General features: G+C 38.2%; 1 protein-coding gene across 1 annotated transcript; it reads right to left on the reverse strand.

Moving 5' to 3' along the window:
* Positions 1-13,943: 13,943 nt before the first annotated feature.
* Positions 13,944-19,171, reverse strand: FBXO22 (F-box protein 22). The gene is made up of 3 exons (XM_032850478.1): positions 18,868-19,171; positions 17,535-17,700; positions 13,944-14,475 (listed from the first exon to the last, which is right to left on the reverse strand). The coding sequence occupies exons 1-3, from the start codon at positions 18,902-18,904 to the stop codon at positions 14,058-14,060; spliced, it is 621 nt and encodes a 206-aa protein (XP_032706369.1). The 5' UTR covers positions 18,905-19,171; the 3' UTR covers positions 13,944-14,057.
* Between the last annotated feature and the right edge of the window lie 246 nt (positions 19,172-19,417).

Here is a 19,417-nt window from a genome sequence, read left to right on the forward strand (position 1 = left end):
TAGCACCAAGAACCATAAGATACCTGGAAATAAACCTAACCAAAGAGGTAAAGGATCTGTACTCGAGGAACTACAGAACACTCATGAAAGAAATTGAAGAAGACACAAAAAGATGGAACACCATTCCATGCTCTTGGATCGGTAGAATAAACATTGCTAAGATGTCTATACTGCCTAGAGCAATCTTTACTTTCAATGCCATTCTGATCAAAATTCCACTGGAATTTTTCACAGAGCTGGAGCAAACAATCCTAAAATTTGTGTGGAATCAGAAGATACCCTGAATTGCTAAGGAAATGTTGAAAAACAAAACTGGGGCATCATGTTGCCTGATTTCAAGCTTTACTACAAAGCTGTGATCACCAAGACAGCATGGTACTGGCATAAAAACAGACACATAGACCAGTGGAACAGAGAAGAGAGCCCAGATATGGACCCTCAGCTCTATGGTCAAATAATCTTCGACAAAGCTGGGGAAAAAAATATACAGTGGAAAAAAGACAGTCTCTTCAATAAATGGTGCTGGGAAAAGTGGACAGCTATGTGTAGAAGAATGAAACTCGACCATTCTCTTACACCATACACAAAGATACAATCAAAATGGATTAAAGACCTCAATGTGAGGCCAGAATCCATCAGAAACCTAGAGGAGAACATAGGCAGTAACCTCTTTGACATCGGCCACAGCAACTTCTTTCAAGATATGTCTCCAAAGGCAAAGGAAACAAAAGCAAAAATGAATTTTTGGGACTTCATCAAGATAAAATGTTCTGCACAGCAAAGGAAACAGTCAAAAAAAACAAAGCAGCAACCCACGGAATGGGAGAAGATATTTGCAAATGACAGTACAGACAAAAGGCTGATATCCAGGATCTATAGAGAACTTCTCAAACTCAACACACACAAAACAGATAATCATGTCAAAAAATGGGCAGAAGACATGAACAGACACTTCTCCAATGAAGACATACAAATGGCTAACACAAATATGAAAAAAATGTTCATTACTAACCATCAAGGAGATTCTAATCAAAACCACATTGAGATACCACCTTCCACCAGTTACAATTGTCAAAATTAGCAAGACAGGAAACAACGTGTGCTGGAGAGGATGTAGAGAATGGGGAACCCTCTACACTGGTGGTGGGAATGCAAGTTGGTGCAGCCACTTTGGAAAACAGTGTGGAGATTCCTCGGGAAATTAAAAATAGAGATTCCCTATGACCCTGCAAATGCACTACTGGGTATCTACTTACCCCAAAGATACAGATGTAGTGTAAAGAAGGGTCATCCATACACCCAATGTTCATAGCAGCAATGGCCACGGTCGCCAAACTGTGCAAAGAACGAAGATGCCCTTCAACAGACAAATGGATAAGGAAAATGTGGTCCATATATACTATGGAGTATTTTGCCTCCATCAGAAAGGATGAATACCCAACTTTTGTATCAACATGGATGGGATTGCAAGAGATTATGCTGAGTGAAATAAGTCAAGCAGAGAGAGTCAACTACCATATGGTTTCACTTATTTGTGGAGCATAACAAATAACATGGAGGACATGGGGAGATGGAGAGGAGAAGGGGGTTGGGGGAAATTGGAGGGGGAGATGAACCGTGAGAGACTGTGGACTCTGAAAAACAATCTGAGGGCTTTGGAGGGGCAGGGGGTGAGAGGTTGGGTGAGCCAGGTGGTGGGTATTATGGAGGGCATGTATTGCATGGAGCACTTGGTGTGGTGCATAAACAACGAATTCTGGAACATTGAAACGTAATTTTAAAAAAAATTAAAAAGTTAAAAAAATCTTTATTTCTTCTTATGTCTTTGATTTCCTGTCCTTTGTCCTTTCATTTCAACCAAAGAAACTCCTATTAGCACTTCTTGCAGGGTAGGTTGTAGAGGAATCCATCTCTTTCATTTTCTATATGGTGATGTTTTAATTTCTCCCTCATTTTTGAAGGATTCTTGCCAGATATATTTTTGATGGGCAGGTTTCTTTTCCTTTTAACAACTTGGATATGTCAAACCGACTGCCTTTTAAGATATCTTATTTATTTATTTAAGAAAGAACGAGTGGGTTAAGGGGCAGGGGGAGAAGCAGACTCCTTGCTGAGCAGGGCTGTCTGCGACTTCAGGATCATGACTTCTGTGATCATGATCATGATCATGAGCTAAGGCAGATGCTTAACTGCTTGAGCACCCAGGCACCCTAGCCCCCAAGGTTTCTGATGAGAAATCTGATAACCTTATTGAAGATGCCTTAAAATTATTGCTTCTTTCAAGGTTCTGTTTTCCACTTTGGATCGATTTATTTTAATGTGTCTTGGTGGTTCTCTTTTGACTTTCCCCTTTTGGAGTTCAGTGAGATTTGCCTATTCAAATCTGCTGTTGAAATTCACCCTCTAGTGTAAATTTTTATTGTACCTTTCTGCTGCAGAATTTCTTTTCTTCCTTTTACATTTTCTCTTTATTTTCTCCTTTTTGACATTTTCCTGATTTCCTTTAGTTCTTTGAGGATATTTAAAAGTGTCTGTCTAATAAGTTCAAAGTGGTGCTTCTTTGGCACCAGTTTCTGTTTCTCTAAGTAGACCTAGTTTCTCTTTTTCTTTGTATGCCTTGCAATTTTTTGAAAATTGGTAATTTCACCATTATAATACAGCAATTCTGACAGAGATCTCCTTGAATGCCAGTTCTCTGTCTTTGCAGAGTAGCTGGGTGCTCGAGCACTCTTGCAGTGCTTAGCTAGGCTTGCTCTGAACCTAGGAATCTGACTGAGGTGAAAACCTAATGTCTTAGATCTTTGTTGAGCATGTGTTCATATGGCATTCTAAATCTTATCCTCCCTCCTTTCTTTTCTCCTGCCCCCTTTTTATAAAGGTTTTATTTAAGAAAGAGCACAAGCAGGAAGGAGTGGCAGACAGAGGGAAAAGCAGACTCCCTGCTGACTATGGAGCCAGATGCAGGACTCAGTCCCAGGACCCTGAGATCATGACCTGAGCCAAAGGCAGATGCTTAACTAACTGAGCCACCCAGGTGTCCCTCATCCTTCCCTCTTACAAGAGCTGCTTCTCAATGTCCAATTTTCAAAAATTCTCACCCCAGCTTCTTTCCTAGGCCTTATGTGACCTATTCTATCTCCACTCATAATTTCTTGTCCTAGGTGTCTGAGTCTGTAGTCATCTTGCAGCTTTTACAACTAATGCCCGCCATTTTTCCTGCCTGAATTCCGAGTTAATAGTAAAACAAAGATGAACACTTTGAGTAAGTCCTCCAGGTATCCTCCAGACAGATAAGGCATACACAATGATTTGTAAATAAAGTCTACTCTACCTCCTCTGGTTTGAGCATAGGAACTGGGAACCAGGCTTCTGCCACTTTTTTTTTTTTAAATTTAAGATTTTGTTTATTTATTTGAGAAAGAGAGAGCATGAGAAGGGAGAAGGTCAGAGAGAGGCAGACTCCCCATGGAGCTGGGAGGCTGATGTAGGACTCCATCCTGGGACTCTGGGATGACGACCTGAGCTGAAGGCAGTCGTTTAACCAACTGAGCCACCCTGGTGCCCTCTGCCACTTTTTAATAAGACTGCCACTGGACTGGGGCAAAGGCAAGTAAAACATCTTCAAACTTTCATACCATTCTGAAGATGGGTTTTTCTTTACTGGTCTTTGCTGCTGTAAACCTTTTACTGTTTTCCAAAGCTCTGACAATGTAGGTTCATATAGTTGTGGCTTTTGTTTTGTTTTGTTTTGTTGGGGAACAAGAACTCAGAGTGTCCTAGTCCACCATTTTGCTGGTGCCATTCAGGTCACTGATGTTTCCCTCCTGTCTGTCATTCTACTATCATGATAAGGCCTTGAACAAAATATGTTTATATATGGTGAATTTTGGTTAATCAGACTTGGAAGTATTTTGTAAATGTTAAGAAAATAGTCCAAAAATTCTCCTCACTCTGATCATTTTGTTTAAAATTAAATTAAAAGGAATATGTTTTCTTCAAATACCTGTCAATCTTGACTTTTTTGCTGGTTCTGAGGACAGTTTATATAGACTTTCTGAGATGAAAATGCTCCACACCCTCTTAATATCAAAACATTAAGTGAAGTTTACTGGCTTCTGCTAATCTTTACTCTGTAGCAGCATATATTCTTATAACCTGTCTCAGTTTCTGGGTAGGGAAGAAATGAAATATATAAAATGAAAATAATGTTTTTCAAATGTTCACTATTCTCTACATAGGGCCAACATATTTTTTGTACTTTTCTTTTTTTTTCTTTCTCTGTTATTGTGTTCAGTTAGGCAACATATAGTACATCATTAAATTTTGATGTAGCATTCAACGATTCATTAGTTGCTTGTAACACCTAGTGCTCATCACATGATGTGACCTCCTTAATAACCATCACCCAGTTACCCAATCTCCACACACACCCTCTTTTTGTAACCCTAAGTTTAAGTTTTCTGGTCTCCAGAGTCTCTCATACTTTGTGTCCCTCTCTGATTTCTTCCCATTCAGTTTTCCCTCCTTTACCCTATGGCCCTCTGTGCTGTTCCTTATATTCCACATATGAGTGAAACCATATGATAATTGTCTTCCTCTGCTTGACTTACTTTATTAATATAATCCCTTCTAGTTCTGGCCATATTGGTGCAAATGGTAGGTAATCATCCTTTCTGGTGGCTGATAATATTCCATTGTATACACGGACTGCGTCTTCTTTATCCATTCATCTGTTGAAGAATATCTCAGCTCCTTACAGTTTGGCTATTGTGGACATTGCTGCTATGAACATTGGGGTGCATACTCCCCTTCTTGTCACTACATCTGTATCTCTGGGGAAAATACCCAGTAGTGGGATTGCTGGGTTTTAGGGTAGCTCTATTTTTAATGTCTTGAGGAACTTTCATACTGTTTTCCAGAGTGGTTTTACCTGCTTGCATTCCCAGCAACAGTGTAAGAGGGTTCCCCTTTTTCCACATTCTTGCCAACACTGGTTGTTCTTAATTTTTGCCATTCTAACTGGTGTAAGGTGGTATCTCATTGTGGTTTTGATTTGTATTTCCCTGATGGCTAGTGATGTTGAACATTTTTTCATGTGTCTGTTAGCCATCTGTAAGTCTTCATTGGAGAAGTGTCTGTTTATGTCTTCTGTCCTTTTCTTGATTGGATTACTTGTTTTTTGGGTGTTGAGTTTGAGAAGTTCTTTATAGATCTTGGACATGAGCCCTTTATTTGTAATGTAATCTTAAAATATATTCTCGCATTCCATGGGTTGCCTCTTAGTTTGTTGGCTATTTCCTTTGCTGTGCAGAAGCTTTTTATCTTGATGAAGTCCTAAAAGTTCATTTTTGCTTTTGTTTCCCTTGCCTTTAGGGAGAGTCTGGAAAGAAATTGCTGTGGCCAAGGTCAAAGAGGTTGCTGCCTGTGTTCTTCTCTAGGATTTTGATGGATTCCTGTCTTATTTAGGTCTTTCATTCATTTTGAGTTTATCTTTGTGTATGTTGTAAGGGAATGGTCCAGTTTCATTCTTCATGTTGTGTCCAATTATCCCAGCACCATTTATTGAAGAGACTGTCTTTTTTTCCATTGGATATGCTTTCCTGCTTTGTCAAAGACTAGTTGACCATAAAGTTGAGAGTCCATTTCTGGAGACTATTCTGTTCCATTGATCTATGTCTCTGTTTTTGTGCCAATACCATGCTGTCTTGATGATCATAGCTTTGTAATATAGCTTGAAGTCGGGCATTGTGATGCCCCCAGCTTTGGTTTCCTTTTTCAACATTCCCCCTGGTGATCCAGGGTCTTTTCTGGTGTCATACAAATTTTAGGATTGTTCCAGCTCTGAAAAAAGTTGTGTTTTGATATGGATTGCATTGATTGTGTAGGTTGCTCTGGGCAACATAGACATCTTCAATGTTTATTTTTCCAATCCATAAGTATGGATTGTTTCTCCATCTCTTGGTGTCTTCCCTAATTTCTTTCATAAGTGTTCTGTAGTTTCTGAAGTATAGATTCTTTACCTCTTTGGTTATGTTTATGCCTAGGTATCTCATGGTTTTTGCTGCTATTGTAAGTGGAATTGATTCCCTAATTTCTCTTTCTTCATTTACATTGTTATTGTATAGAAATAGAACTGATTTCTGTGCATTGATTTTAATCCTGTCATGTTGCTGAATTGCTGTATGAATTCTAGTAACATGGGGGTGGAGTCTTTTGGGTTTTCCACAAAAAGTGTCATGTCATCTGAGGAGAGTTTGACTTCTTCCTTGCCAATTTGAATGCCTTTTATTTTTTGTTGTCTGATTCCTGAGGCTAGGACTTCTAGTACTATGTTGAACAATAGTGGTGAGAGTGGGCATCCCTGTCATGTTCCTGACCATAAGGGAAAAGCTCTGTTTTTGCTAACAGAAAATTATATTCATTGTGGGCCTGTCATAGATGTCTTTCATGAAATTGAGGTACGTTCACTCTTTCCCTATAGTTTGAAGAGTTTTAATCAAGAAAGGATGCTGTTATTTTGTCAAATGCTATTTCTGCATCAGTTGAGAGGATCACGTGGTCCTGTCTCTTCTTTTGTTGAGATCTATCAATTTGACTGATTTGCAATTGTTCAGCCACCCTTGTATCCCAGGAATAAATCACACCTGGTCATGGCGGATAATCCTTTTAATGTATAGTTAGGTCCTATTGGCTAGGATCTTGTTGAGAATTTTGACACCCATGATAATCAGGAATACTTGTGTGAATTTCTCCTTTTTGATGGGGTCTTTTTCTGGTTTGGTGATCAGGGTAATAATGGCCACATAGAATGATTTTGGAAGTTTTCCTTCCATTTCTATTTTTTTGAGCAGTTTCAGAAGAATAGGTATTAATTCTTCTTTATTTTTTTTTATTTTTTTAATTTTTCAGTTTAACAGTATTCATTATTTTTGCACCACACCCAGTGCTCCATGCAATCCGTGCCCTCTCCAATACCCACCACCTGGATTAATTCTTCTTTAAATGGTTGGTAGAATTCCCCTGGGAAGCCATCGTTTTTTGGGACATTTTTTATTATTGCTTCAATTTCCTTGCTGGTTATTGGTCTGTTCAGATTGTCTATTTCTTCCTGTTTCAGTCTTGGTAGTTTATAAGTGTCCAGGAATGTATCTATTTCTTCCAGATTGCTTTATTTGTTGGCATATAGTTGCTGGTAATAATTTCTAATAATTGTTCCTATCTCCTTGGTATTGGTTGTGATTTACCCCCTCTCATTCATGATTTTATTAATTTGGTTCCTTTCTCTTCTTTTTTTGATAAGTCTGGCTAGAGGCTTATCTATCATATCAATTCAAAGAACGAGCTTCCAATATTGTTGATCTGTTATACTGTTTTTCTGGTTTCTCTTTCATTGATTTTCTGTTCTAATTTTTATTATTTCTCTTCTCCTACCAGCATTAGGTTTTATTTGCTGTTCTTCCTCCAGGTCCTTTACGTGTAAGACTAGCTTGTGCATTTGGGATTTTTCTAATATTTTGAGAAAGGCTTTGATGGCTCTGTACTGCCCTCTTAGGACAGCCTTTGCAGTATCCCATAGGATAGAAATGGTGTATTTTCATTGTTATTGGTTTCAGTTTAAGTTCTTTAATTTTCTGGTTAACCCATTCATCCTTTAGTAGCATGCTCTTTGACCTCCAAGTGTTTGAGTTCCTTCCAAATCTCTTCTTGTGATTAAGTTCCAGTTTCAAAGCATTGTGGTCTGAAAATGTGCAGGGAATAATCTCAAACTTTTGATATCAGTTGAGACCTGATTTGTGATCCTATATGTAATCTATTCTGGGAAAGTTCCATGTGCATTTGAGAAGAAAGAGTGTTCTGTTATTTTAGGATGGAATGTTCTGTGTATATCTACGAAGTCCATCTGGTCCAACGTGTCCTTCAAAGTTCTTGTTTCTCTGTTGATCTTCTCCTTAGATGATCTGTCCATTGTTATGAGTGGAGTGTTGATGTCTCCTACTATCAGTGTGTTATTTTCTATTTTTTTTTCTTTATTGTGGTTATTAACTGGTTTATATAATTGACTGCTCCCATGTTGGGAGGCATAAATATTTATAGTTGTTAGATCTTCTTGTTGGATCGCCCCTTTAAGTATGATATAGTGTCTCACTACATCTCTTACTAGTCTTTGGTTTAAAATCCAATTTGTCAGATGTTAGGATTGCTACTCCAGCTTCCTTTTGAGGTCCATTGGTGTGGTAAATTGTTCTCCATCCCCTCACTTTCATTCTGGTGGTGTCTTTAGGTTCAAAATGAGTCTCTTGTAGATGGCATATGGATGGGTACTGCTTTTTTATCCAATCTGAAACCCTGTGTCTTTTGATTGGTGTATTCAGCCCATTTACATTCAGAGTAACTATTCAAAAATATGAATTTAGTGCTATTGTATTGCCTGCAATGTCCCTGTTTCTGTAAATTTTGTCTGTTTCATTCTGTTGTCTGGTGTATTGGGGTCTCTCTTCACTTACAGAATCCTCCTTAATATTTCTTGCAGGGCTGGCTTGGTGGCCACATATTCTGTTTCTGCCTGTCCGAGAAGTTCTTCATCTCTCTCTCTGTTCCGAATGATAGCCTTGCTGGACAAAGTATTTTTGGCTGCATATTCTTCTTGGTTGTCTTGCCAGGCCTTTCTGGCTTGCCAGGTTTCTGGATAGGTCTGATGTTATTCTGAAGTTCCTCCTTCTGTACTTAAGAAATCTTCCGCCTTGCTGCTCTTAGGATAGTTTCTTTGGTTGTGGGTTTGCATGCCCATCAGGGTGTTTATCTATTTTTATTGATTTTGGGAGGGGTCTTCTGTGCCCTTGGACAGGAATGCTTGTTTCCTTCCCCAGAGGTAAGTTTTCAGCTATCATTTGCCCAAATATACCTTCTAGTCCTCTTTCTCTCTCCACCTCCTTGGGGATCCCAATAATTCTAACATTGGAACGTTTCATGGAATCATTAATTTCTCCAAAACTTTTTTCATAGCTGCCTATACCAGTTTTCCTCAATTTCTTTACTTTATATCAGCCTGTCTTCTACATAACCTATTCTCTTCTGCCTCACTTACCCTAGCTGTTAAGCACATCCAATTTAGACTGCATCTCATTCATAGCATTTTTAAGTTTGTCCTGATTAGATCTCATTTCTGCCCTTATAGATTCTATATTGTTACTAATGCTTTATTCAAGCCTAGCTATTGACTTTATGATTACTATCCTGAATTCTGTCTCTGACATCTTACTTATATCCATATCCATTAGTTGTGTCAGAGCCATTATCTCTGGTTCTTTGTTGAGAGTTTAGTTTCTCCTCCTAGTCATTCTGTCAAGGGATAGTTCAGCAAATGAACAGAGTTCAAAATATCAATCATGATCCAAGCGAAATACACCCTAGAAAAATTCCGAAGTGTTTGGAAGCTACCAGATATGCAAACAAAGCCAAGATGATTCAAAACAATTTTAAAAAGGCAATTATCTCTCAGGGTGGACAAGGCAGAGGGATCTACCTGTTCCTGATTTTTTTTTTTTTTTGGTCTGTTTTGGAGGATACTATATCATAAAAGTGCAAAGAAATCAGAAATTATATATATATATCAAGATAAAATTGAATAGAGTGAAAAATGGACTAGTATGGGGCATAAATCTATAAAATGGCATAAATCTATAAAATCTATAAAAATTTAAAAAGTAACAAAAATATAAATAAAAATCTATTTCAAACAGGAATAGGGTGAAAAAAAAAAGACACAAAAAAGAAATGTAAAACTTTAGCCTGAAGTATAAACAAAACGTGAGCACTTTCTGCTCAATTTATTATATTCTCCTGGTGCTGGAGTTTTACAGTCCTGTGGGAAATAAGCTTGTCATTCACCTGTTCTTCTAGCCTCTCTTCTGGAGGAGGGGCCTGCTGCTTGGCTTCTCAGGCATCTTTGCCTAAATGGAGTTGCCCCACCCTCTGTCAGGGGGTTGGGCTTAATGTGAGCTGATGCTTTTTGCGGCTTTTCTTCCTTTCAGCTTTCCACTTCTCTTTAGAGGGTCAGAGCAAATATGCCCGTGCAGGAATCTCTGGCCCAGAGCCACAAGGTCGTGGTGCCTTTTCTTCAATAAACCCTCTAGATCAAACCATCTCCACTTCTGTGTGTACCAAACCCCACAGACTCGCCCTGTTTGCACTCACGCTATTTGCACCTGCTGCCACTCTTCTGGGGGAGTTCCAGGGACCTACAGGTGTCTCTGAGCTTTGTGCTTTTGCAATTGTGAGCGGCTGTGGGCTTACATGTGCATCTACTTCTGCAGCAACCAGGTCACACCTGGGTGCCACCCCAGTGTCCTTTCAGGGGCACGACGCCCTGAGAACTGTTCCCCTGTCATGGGCACAAGCCATCTCATTTCTCCCCTGGAATGTTAAGCAGCCTGTACTTTCTAGTCCTTTTCAGAGTGCTCAGTGAGCAGTCTCCCTACTGGCCCAGTTCTTGGTTTATGGTGACTGGAGCGGAGAGTCCCTTCTGGGCTCGCTGACCATAACCAGTCTCCCCGCTCCACTGCTTGGGCACTCTATCGGTTCAGGCTCCCTGTTCTGAGTCTCCTGGAATCCTGAGACTACAATGATCCACCTCAAATTCTGCTCTGTTCATCTCCTGTGCCCTTTTCAGAAAGGGACATCTCTCACTGGAGATTTCTAAGGGTCCTGATTTTATGCTCCGGTGTTATATCACCCCCCACCCCACACACACACACACACACACACACACACACACACACAGAGACACCTCCTGGTATTTCCCCTGAAGATTCAAGGTTTCGCACCTCCTACCTTGCAAAGAGTAGTAGAGATCCAGGGAAATCTTCTTACATCTCGGGTTGAATCTTGTCTTCAGAATGGTTTGGTAGATATCCAGCTAAATTCGAGGGACCAGATGAAACAAGGTCCCCTACTCTGCTGCCATCTTGAGATTCCCCCTAGTCACATAGGACCATTATTAAAAATAACTTTCTGGTAACATTCTTCACATAACGTAGATATTTTGATCTCTTAACAAGGATGTTATTACTAATGCTTACTATGTTTTGTCATTTTAGGATTCTCATTAAGCAGCCTCCTACCCAACTTCTACAAATTAAAATTAAACCTCACAATTTCCAAACAAGATTTGAAGTCTTCTGTTTCCATTAAATCTGAATTTATGGTGGTGATTATCTAGGTTACATTGTGCGGACACAAAATGACAAAGGCAGTTTTATTTTTTTTCTTGGAAATTTCTGTAGAATGCATAGAAAATTTTCAGATTTGTTCAAGTTTTACCATCTTTGCATGTTCAATGTGTTAAACTTGCAATATAAATTACTGGCAAAGCTTTTGTTATCTGGCCTCTTTAAAAATTTGAGAAATTGCTGTGTTTGCTAATGATCAATTTTTAGGCAAAGTTGAGAGAACTGTAATTGGTGAAGTGGCCTACAGAATGCCCTTCATTAGATAGATCACAGTAGATTATTATGTCATTATGCAGTGTGTCTATTTCTAGGTTTTAATCCCAAGGTCTGCCTTCCTTCCTTTCTCTTAGATGGCTTGTAAGTTTAGTTCTATTTGCTTTAATAAAGGGAATGGAAATATAGTTCCTTGAAGCAGACTTTTACAGAGCAAATTACAGCAGGATTGTGCTGTGAGACCATAAAAAGGAGTATTTTAAATGTCTTGATTAAATAAACCATCCTGTTTGATCATCACTTGAGAGAAGGCGGTTCAGTGTATGAAGACAGTAAGAGTATAATCTTTCCTTCTCTTATGCTCATGTATTGTATCATGTATGATCTGTTCTCCAGTTTCAGAAATGACTAAGAAAGGTGCCATTTCTAGGAATTTAATGTGTTTTTAGCTGAAAAAATTAACCTTTAATGCTTGTTTTTGTTTAACATAGGTCCTCAAAATTATAATTATTTCATTTTAACTCTGGGTAAATTCCTGTTCCCGTTCATGCAACATCAAGACCTCTAGAGGCAGTGTAGATGGCTTTTGTTTTCATCAATACTAAATTTGTTTCTACTGAGTCAGTTTCTCCCCTTTCTATTCTACACCAAAATTACAACCTTGTAGTCAAATAAATTTACTGTTCTAATAAGCCCCCAAAGCTCAGATATACAAAGGGATCCCATAACACCAAATATCATACTGAAATGATCCTGCAGCAGACTCTCCTTTGAGAAATAACAAAATATTGAGTATTAATTTGAAAAATAAAATAATCTGTTCAATCATGCTTATATTTTTAGTTTTTCAAATCCTTTTTCCTCTTATTCAAACAACTCTTGTTAATATCAGAGACAAGGAAAATTTACAAAGCATTTTCCTTATGTGCTATGTAAGCATATCCAAAGACTTGAATTTTGAGTATTTTCTATTTGATAATGGGTAACCAATGTCAAATAATAGAAAAGTTTAACAACTAAACAAAGGCTAGATATTAATATTCACAGACAAAAAGCTCTAAAACTTTTTTTGGACTTTCTTTAGGAATTAAGATTTAGGATAACCACACAATAAACATTTAAGTATTTTTATCATATACATATACAGCAAGAGAAAACCTTTTAATGTAAAAACTGAGGAAAGTGATTAAAAACAGAAAAGCAGGAAGGTTAATACTTTTCATTTCACTTTACCTTGCAGGTTTTCTACTGCTCTATTAGAACCACTGACCACTACAAAAGTGGCATACATTAGACATCTACTGTATTAGGTAAAATAAGTTAATATAAACATCGGTTATAATGAAGAACGGTGGCTGAGAAAAGATTGATGTTAACTTTGATCTTATAAGACTGTCTGGAGACACGCAATCCAGGCCATGTATGATAGCACTTAAACTAAATTGTACAGCAACCCAGAACCCTTCTTTCTGTGTGATTCTCTTCCCCAAGTGTTGCCTCTTCTGGAGAGTTCAAGATGTCTCACTACCCGATCCACTTCTAAGCAACAAGCTCGAGAAGGGGCAAAAAAAAAAAAAAAAGTCAATGGCAAGGGACACTGGGAAATGCAGTCTGTTATGGCAGGCATGTGCCTAGCTGAAAATCAAATGTTCTATCACTATGTAAAGAAAGGTTACTGGGAAAAATTGGTGTTCTCTGATAGATATTAACGTAGTTAAAAATATAAGCTTACAAATCATTCTGCTGGGAACATGGCAGGATTTACTACCTGACAACTACTATTCTGGGTTTTCATTTCAAAAGTATTGTCTACTTCCATCATTCACTCACCAAAAGCAATGACATACAAAACACTGTCTGAGTGAGTTTACAAGTATGTTTTATTGGTATAAAACCAAAATAAGGTGATGTAATGGTCTGGTCTGCCAGTTAGCTATATAGAACTTGGTGAAGAAAAGGATTTTCTCTTACAGTTTCTTCATTGAGGGAAAAGGAAAATTTCTTCCTTTTAAAGTAACAAAATACTGATTTTGTTTGACTAAGCAATTTTAGGGTAGTAGAACAAAAATAGTTACTTATTTTTTATCAAATAAGTAAAAACTCATTAAAAAATTTTTACAGCTTCTGAAAAAAATCAGTAGAATTATAAAGCAGAGAAAGATTTCTCAAGGTATCCATGTATTTTTTTTTCCTCCTTCATTAAGGGAGAAAAAATGTTTTCATGATTTTGCTAAAAGATCTAACAATGCAGAGGTAGCCATGGAATGTCTTAAATCTCCATCTTACTGATGAATTCTCTTTCAATCTTCCTATGCAGAAGACTATAAAGTCAAATTACACAGCATTAAGTATAATACAGCCATAATCAGGGCTGTGCCTCATGATGCAAAAGCTCTCAATTCTGTTTCTATTTTGTTACATACAAAGTTGTCCTTCATCTAACTTGTTAAAACTACCCCTAATATAATCTTTAGAGAGTCAAAGTTACAAAACTGATACATATAAAGTTATTACTCTTATTTTTTTTTTTTTGAAATACACATATCCCAGTTTCCATTTTCTAGGAAAGGCGGAGCCTGAAAATTATATATTGTGAAAGCCACTTTACAGGAGACTTTATTTAGATGACCCAAGATGAATCAGTGCCATTATTGTTGTATAGCTGTGAAACAAGTCATCATCCTTCACCTCATTACACTTCTTCAATATAAAGTTCCCAGTGACTATGCGATCACATCCAATTTCTCCATTTCCAAAGAAGCCAAATAAAGGAACACTAGGAAAAAACTTCCTAAATGCATCAGCCTCAACATTGCCCTTGGCTCTATAATACTGAAAGCCCCTGCCAACACATGCAAACATAAAGCCAATGGTATTCCGTTCTGGAATGTTGGCAGCTTTAAGGCGCTGCACTGCAGCCTCAACGGTCTTCTCATCGTTGACATCCTCGTTGAGTAGCACAGTGGCACTCTGGATTCGGTGTCCACTAAATGATAGTCCAACCACACCAGTGGCATCAATATCCAGAGGGTGTCTGTAATTAAATTAGAATAGTGTAGTGATACAGCATAAAACAAAATATAGAATTCTTTTTTTAAGATTTTACTTATTTATTTGACAGAGAGAGATCACAAGTAGGCAGAGAGAGAGAGAGAGAGAGAAGAGGAAGCAGGCTCCCCGCCAAGCAGACAGCCCGATGCGGAACTCGATCCCAGGAGTCTGGGATCATGACCCGAGCCGAAGGCAAAGGCTTAACCCACTGAGCCACCCAGGTGCCCTATAATTTAAAGTGTAAAATAAAACTCCTGATTTGCTGGTTAGGAGCTGCTGACTTTAAGACCTATACCTAGTCTGAGGTTCACCTTCCCAGATAAAAGCAATGTAATAGGGATTAAAAATTAAACTATGAATACATTTAAAAGAATGCAGGGAAGCAGATCTGTGAAGAAGGAACTATGTTTTTAGTCACAAATTCAAGGGCCAAATGCATCTCCACAAAGATTTCTGAAAACCATCCTGGTCTTAGATATAAAGTGTCCTTAAAAGTTTCTCACTTTCTTAAAATGAATCTTAAAAGTTTTATTCATATGCATGACAGTATCAATTAAATAAAGCTTTCTGGTATTATTTACATGTTTTGGTATCTTTCTCCCCCCACCCTCAGCTGTCACATTCTAAAAAAGATATATTAGATATTTAATCATGGATGATAATTTTATTAAGAACATGTAACTCCAGGGGTGCCTGGGTGACTCAGTGGGTTAAGCCTCTGCCTTCGGCTCGGGTTGTGATCTCCGGGTCCTGGGATCAAGCCCCACGTCAGGCTCTCTGCTGAGCAGGGAGCCTGCTTCCCCCTCTCTCTCTGCCTGCTGCTCTGCCTGCTTGTGATCTCTCTCTCTCTCTCTCTCTCTGTCAAATAAACAAATAATAAAATCTTCAAAAAAGAAAAAGAAAAAGAACATGTAACTCCAGAAGTTTCAGCTTTATATTGTTTGGCCCATAAAGATATGAGATTCCATTCCTGTGTCTTATTTATTACTTTCAGCATAGAATTCAGCTTAACCTAAAGGTAAAAACATGTTTTGTTTATGTTTGCCTGTTTTTTTAAGGAAATATTTTATCCTTACTAAAGAAAATAGAAAGTGTCAAAGTTATAAAGCACAATATAGTGAACACCTATGGGGAAAAACAAATACCTTGTATTTCTATCATGTTTACCAACACGTTAGTTGATGAAATGGGCAAGATTCACTAGGCTAACAAGAAACTTAACTCAAAAAGCTTAAGTGACTAAGATAATAAGACTAGCTTAGTAGCAAAACCTGTTTCTGAGGAGAATCCACCTTCTGAAGTCCTCCACTTCTCCTTTATTACATCTCCTCTTTGGCATACCACTGCAACATATACTGTCAATATCCTGCCTTAAAGAATGATTTACCTTTTGTTTTTCTGGGAAGGTGGTATCTGGACACTATTAAAGTGGAGCTTTGATTTACGCAATGGCTTCTCTTACCCACCGACAATGGGAAGACCACACTAAAATTAACATGTCATGTAAAGGGTTAACAATTCTTGAGGGCTATTTCCCACAACAGGTATAAAAAAATGATGAACGGACACCTGACCATGCTAACAGGCTCACATCTCAGACTCTGTATGTCTGGTCTGAGACTGGCATTTCAAAGGTAAACGAAGTATTAAATCATCACTGCCCCATTTTATACAATTTAGAGGTATAAGCAAAGACACAGAAAATCAGGTAAGAGGAGAGATAATCCACAGGTAATTACTGAGAATTAGGTGTATTTATGTATGAAATCCAATGTCTGATATTCTAAGCAGAATTCTGAGCACTTGCTTTCCTTCCATCTTCCTCACCAGCAGTCCAAGGACCTCGACTTAGCTACGGGTGACCCTTGAAGACCATGCGTCCATTTACATGTGGATTTTTCTTGACAAGTACAGTACTGTAAATAATTTTCTTAATAACATTGTCTTTTCTTAGCTTTTCTTGTAAGAATATATATATATGTGTTAACTGACCATGTTATCAGTAAGGCTTCTGGTCAACAGTAGACTATCAGTAGTTAAGTTTTTGGGGAGTCACAAGTTATACATGGATTTTCAATTGTGCAGGGATAGGCACTCCTATCCCCTGCATTGTTTAAGAGTCCTCTGTATTTGCTTTCCCTGATCCCTGACCAGCTGTAGCTGATCCATTGGTAGAGACTTCCAGAAGGGAAATTATAACCAGGATGATTTACACTGCTTTTAAAGACTGATCTCTTAACATCTGTTGCCATTTCACTACTCTAGTATCCAAGTACTAAACACAAATATAGTGAGAAATGAATAGTAGTATTTGCAGGAAGCATCTGGGGATAAGAGGTTTTCATTTTCTTGCTTTTGGATATTCATGTCCACTTAATTAGCTCAAACTCAAAAAATACTACAAACTCTTATTCAAAATGCAAAGGGAGTAATAGCTCCCAAGATAGCTGAAGCAAATATTTTTCATCTTCAAAAGCAAAAAAGCCTTAGTAATAAAATCAAGAAGCCTTTCAAAAAGATCTAGTATTTCCCAAAATGTGTGCCAAGTCATACCAATAGGTGTCCAAGATGCTCCACAGAACAGATTTGAGAACTGTCATTCCCTCTAGATTTCCATAGCACTGGGCATATCAGAGGCTCTAAGTTGTTTTATCATGAAGATTCACTGTTTAAGCATGTGCTTCCTTTAGAGGAGAAAACAGAACTACAGAGAAGTGATCACTAAAGAACATATAAAGTGTCAAAGTTATAAAGCATAATATAGTGTGGTTGTATATAGTACAGAGCTGTCGGGAAATACCAGTAGATACTGCTGAAAATCAGTTTTGAGAAGAATACGAATCCAATTCAGAGTAAGTTATTAGAAGACAACATGAAAATTTCATTCTTTAACTGTAAGCAGAATTATGCGGAGTATTTTAAAATGGAATGAACTGTTAGCTCAGCAATTCTGTAAACATGTATTTGAAAAACCCAAGGTAAGAAAAACCTGAGAACATTTCTGGTCATGTATAGGAGAAATCAGAAGCACATGAGATATACCTGTCAGAGGTCAGCGATGCCAGGTTGTCTACCTGGCCCCCAGCCAAGATGACGTTCATATCACTAAAAGTGCTGACGACTCGCTGCAGGTAATTACTGGCTCCCACCTTACAGCAATTATAGCCAAATACCAGGACCACACGAAGCTCAGGGTTATCTAAAAGACCTGCAGAGGAAAGAAGAGCAACAATTAAAGATAGCCTTAAAACAAGTATATCAAATTTTATTACAATCTTATTTTCTACATTTTTACAAAATGAAATGTTTCTGCTAATGACTTGCACTTCTAGTTATGTGCAATATAGTGTTGAAGCTATCCTATTTCCTTTTTTATTTTCTTTACAAACTTTAACCCTGCTCAAAATGTTTGCTGCCATTAATTTTCCCCATTAAAAAGAACAAAATGGCTACTGAAAATAATACAACCCACACTCAACACAAATAAGGAAGCAGCTGTGGGACTGAGCAGCACCCGTGGTGGAGCATGATATAAGCCATCTCTATACAGGCCACCACCTGGAATGAAAGGGATCAATGGTTTACACAGAACAGAGTTAGCAGCAGTGATAATATAAAGATCTGGAAAAAAAAAAAGAAAAGGTGCCAACCACCTGTAGTGTGTTTAATGGTGGTCACCCCAAAAATGTATTCACATCAGATCTCTGGAACTGATGAATGTGAACCCATTTGGGAAAAGGTTCTCTGCAGATGTGATTAAGGATCTTGAGATGAGATCATCTGTTATTATCCACGCAGGATCCACAAATACTATGATAAATGTCCTTAGATATACAAGAGACACAGACATAAGAGGAGGCAATGTGACCACTGAAGCAGAAACTGAAGTGATGCAACCAAAAGGAGTATCAATACCCACCAGAAGGTGGAAGAGGTAAAGGAGATGCACCCTAAAGCCTCCAGAGAGAGTGCAGCCCTTTCAACACCTTGATTTCTACTCTCGGACTGTGACAGAATCCATTTCTGTGGTTTTAAGATCCCACATCTGTGGTCATTTGTTTTAGCAGCCCCAGGAAACTGATACATCACGAAAATATATAGGCCCAATGCACCTTTTCTAGGAGAGGGGGTGGGAGTGAAGATAGATTTCAAATTCTTTCCAAAGCAGGAAAATGTTCAATTCTGCAGCATATGGACAAAAAGCAGCTTCCATTAGGGGGCGATATAGCCCAACAGGAGAACTGCTGTACTCCTCCACTCCCCAACAAACTCCCCAGCTTTCACCCGAGCCTCTGGGCACTTTAAGACTATCAATTTGAAAATTTCTGGCATTATCAAACTCATAATTGGACAGGAAAAAAAAAAAAGCCAATACCTAACTCATACTCCTGTTTCCACTGAGTCAGCCACATGACTTGAATCTTGACAGACCTAAAATGAAGGTCATCAAAAATAAGGCTCACTTAAGGAAACTGAGGTGTGGGGCAGGGGAATGACTAATTACACCAAATAATGACTTATCAAGGGAAACCTCCTCTGGTCCACTTTTAATTCTCTATGTAATAAATCACTGATCTGGAGAATGAAAAGGATATTAATATACAAATCCAGTACTTTCATGATTCCATATACCCTAAACCATTACTAAAAGATCTTTTTTCCCCCACAAAGACCAGAGCAGCACATTTGGAGAGAATGTTTTTTCTTTTCTAAAATGAATTTTCAGAGTTCGAAGAGGGTTGTGGGATCAACAGTCTAGTGTTACTTACAAGTAAGGCTGCTACTCCGAGAAAAGTGACCAGCCCAGGAGAGTAACATGGTAGGCTCTAGATTAAAATGCACACCTCCTCTCAGATTTTTAAGTTTCAGAAACCTAAAGCTTCTAAATCTCTGCCTTCCCTACTGTTTTCTAACCTCTAGACCCT

The sequence above is a fragment of the Lontra canadensis genome, unplaced genomic scaffold (assembly GCF_010015895.1).
Source record: "Lontra canadensis isolate GAN:19392208 unplaced genomic scaffold, GSC_riverotter_1.0 scaffold444, whole genome shotgun sequence".
Lineage (NCBI taxonomy): Eukaryota > Metazoa > Chordata > Mammalia > Carnivora > Mustelidae > Lontra > Lontra canadensis.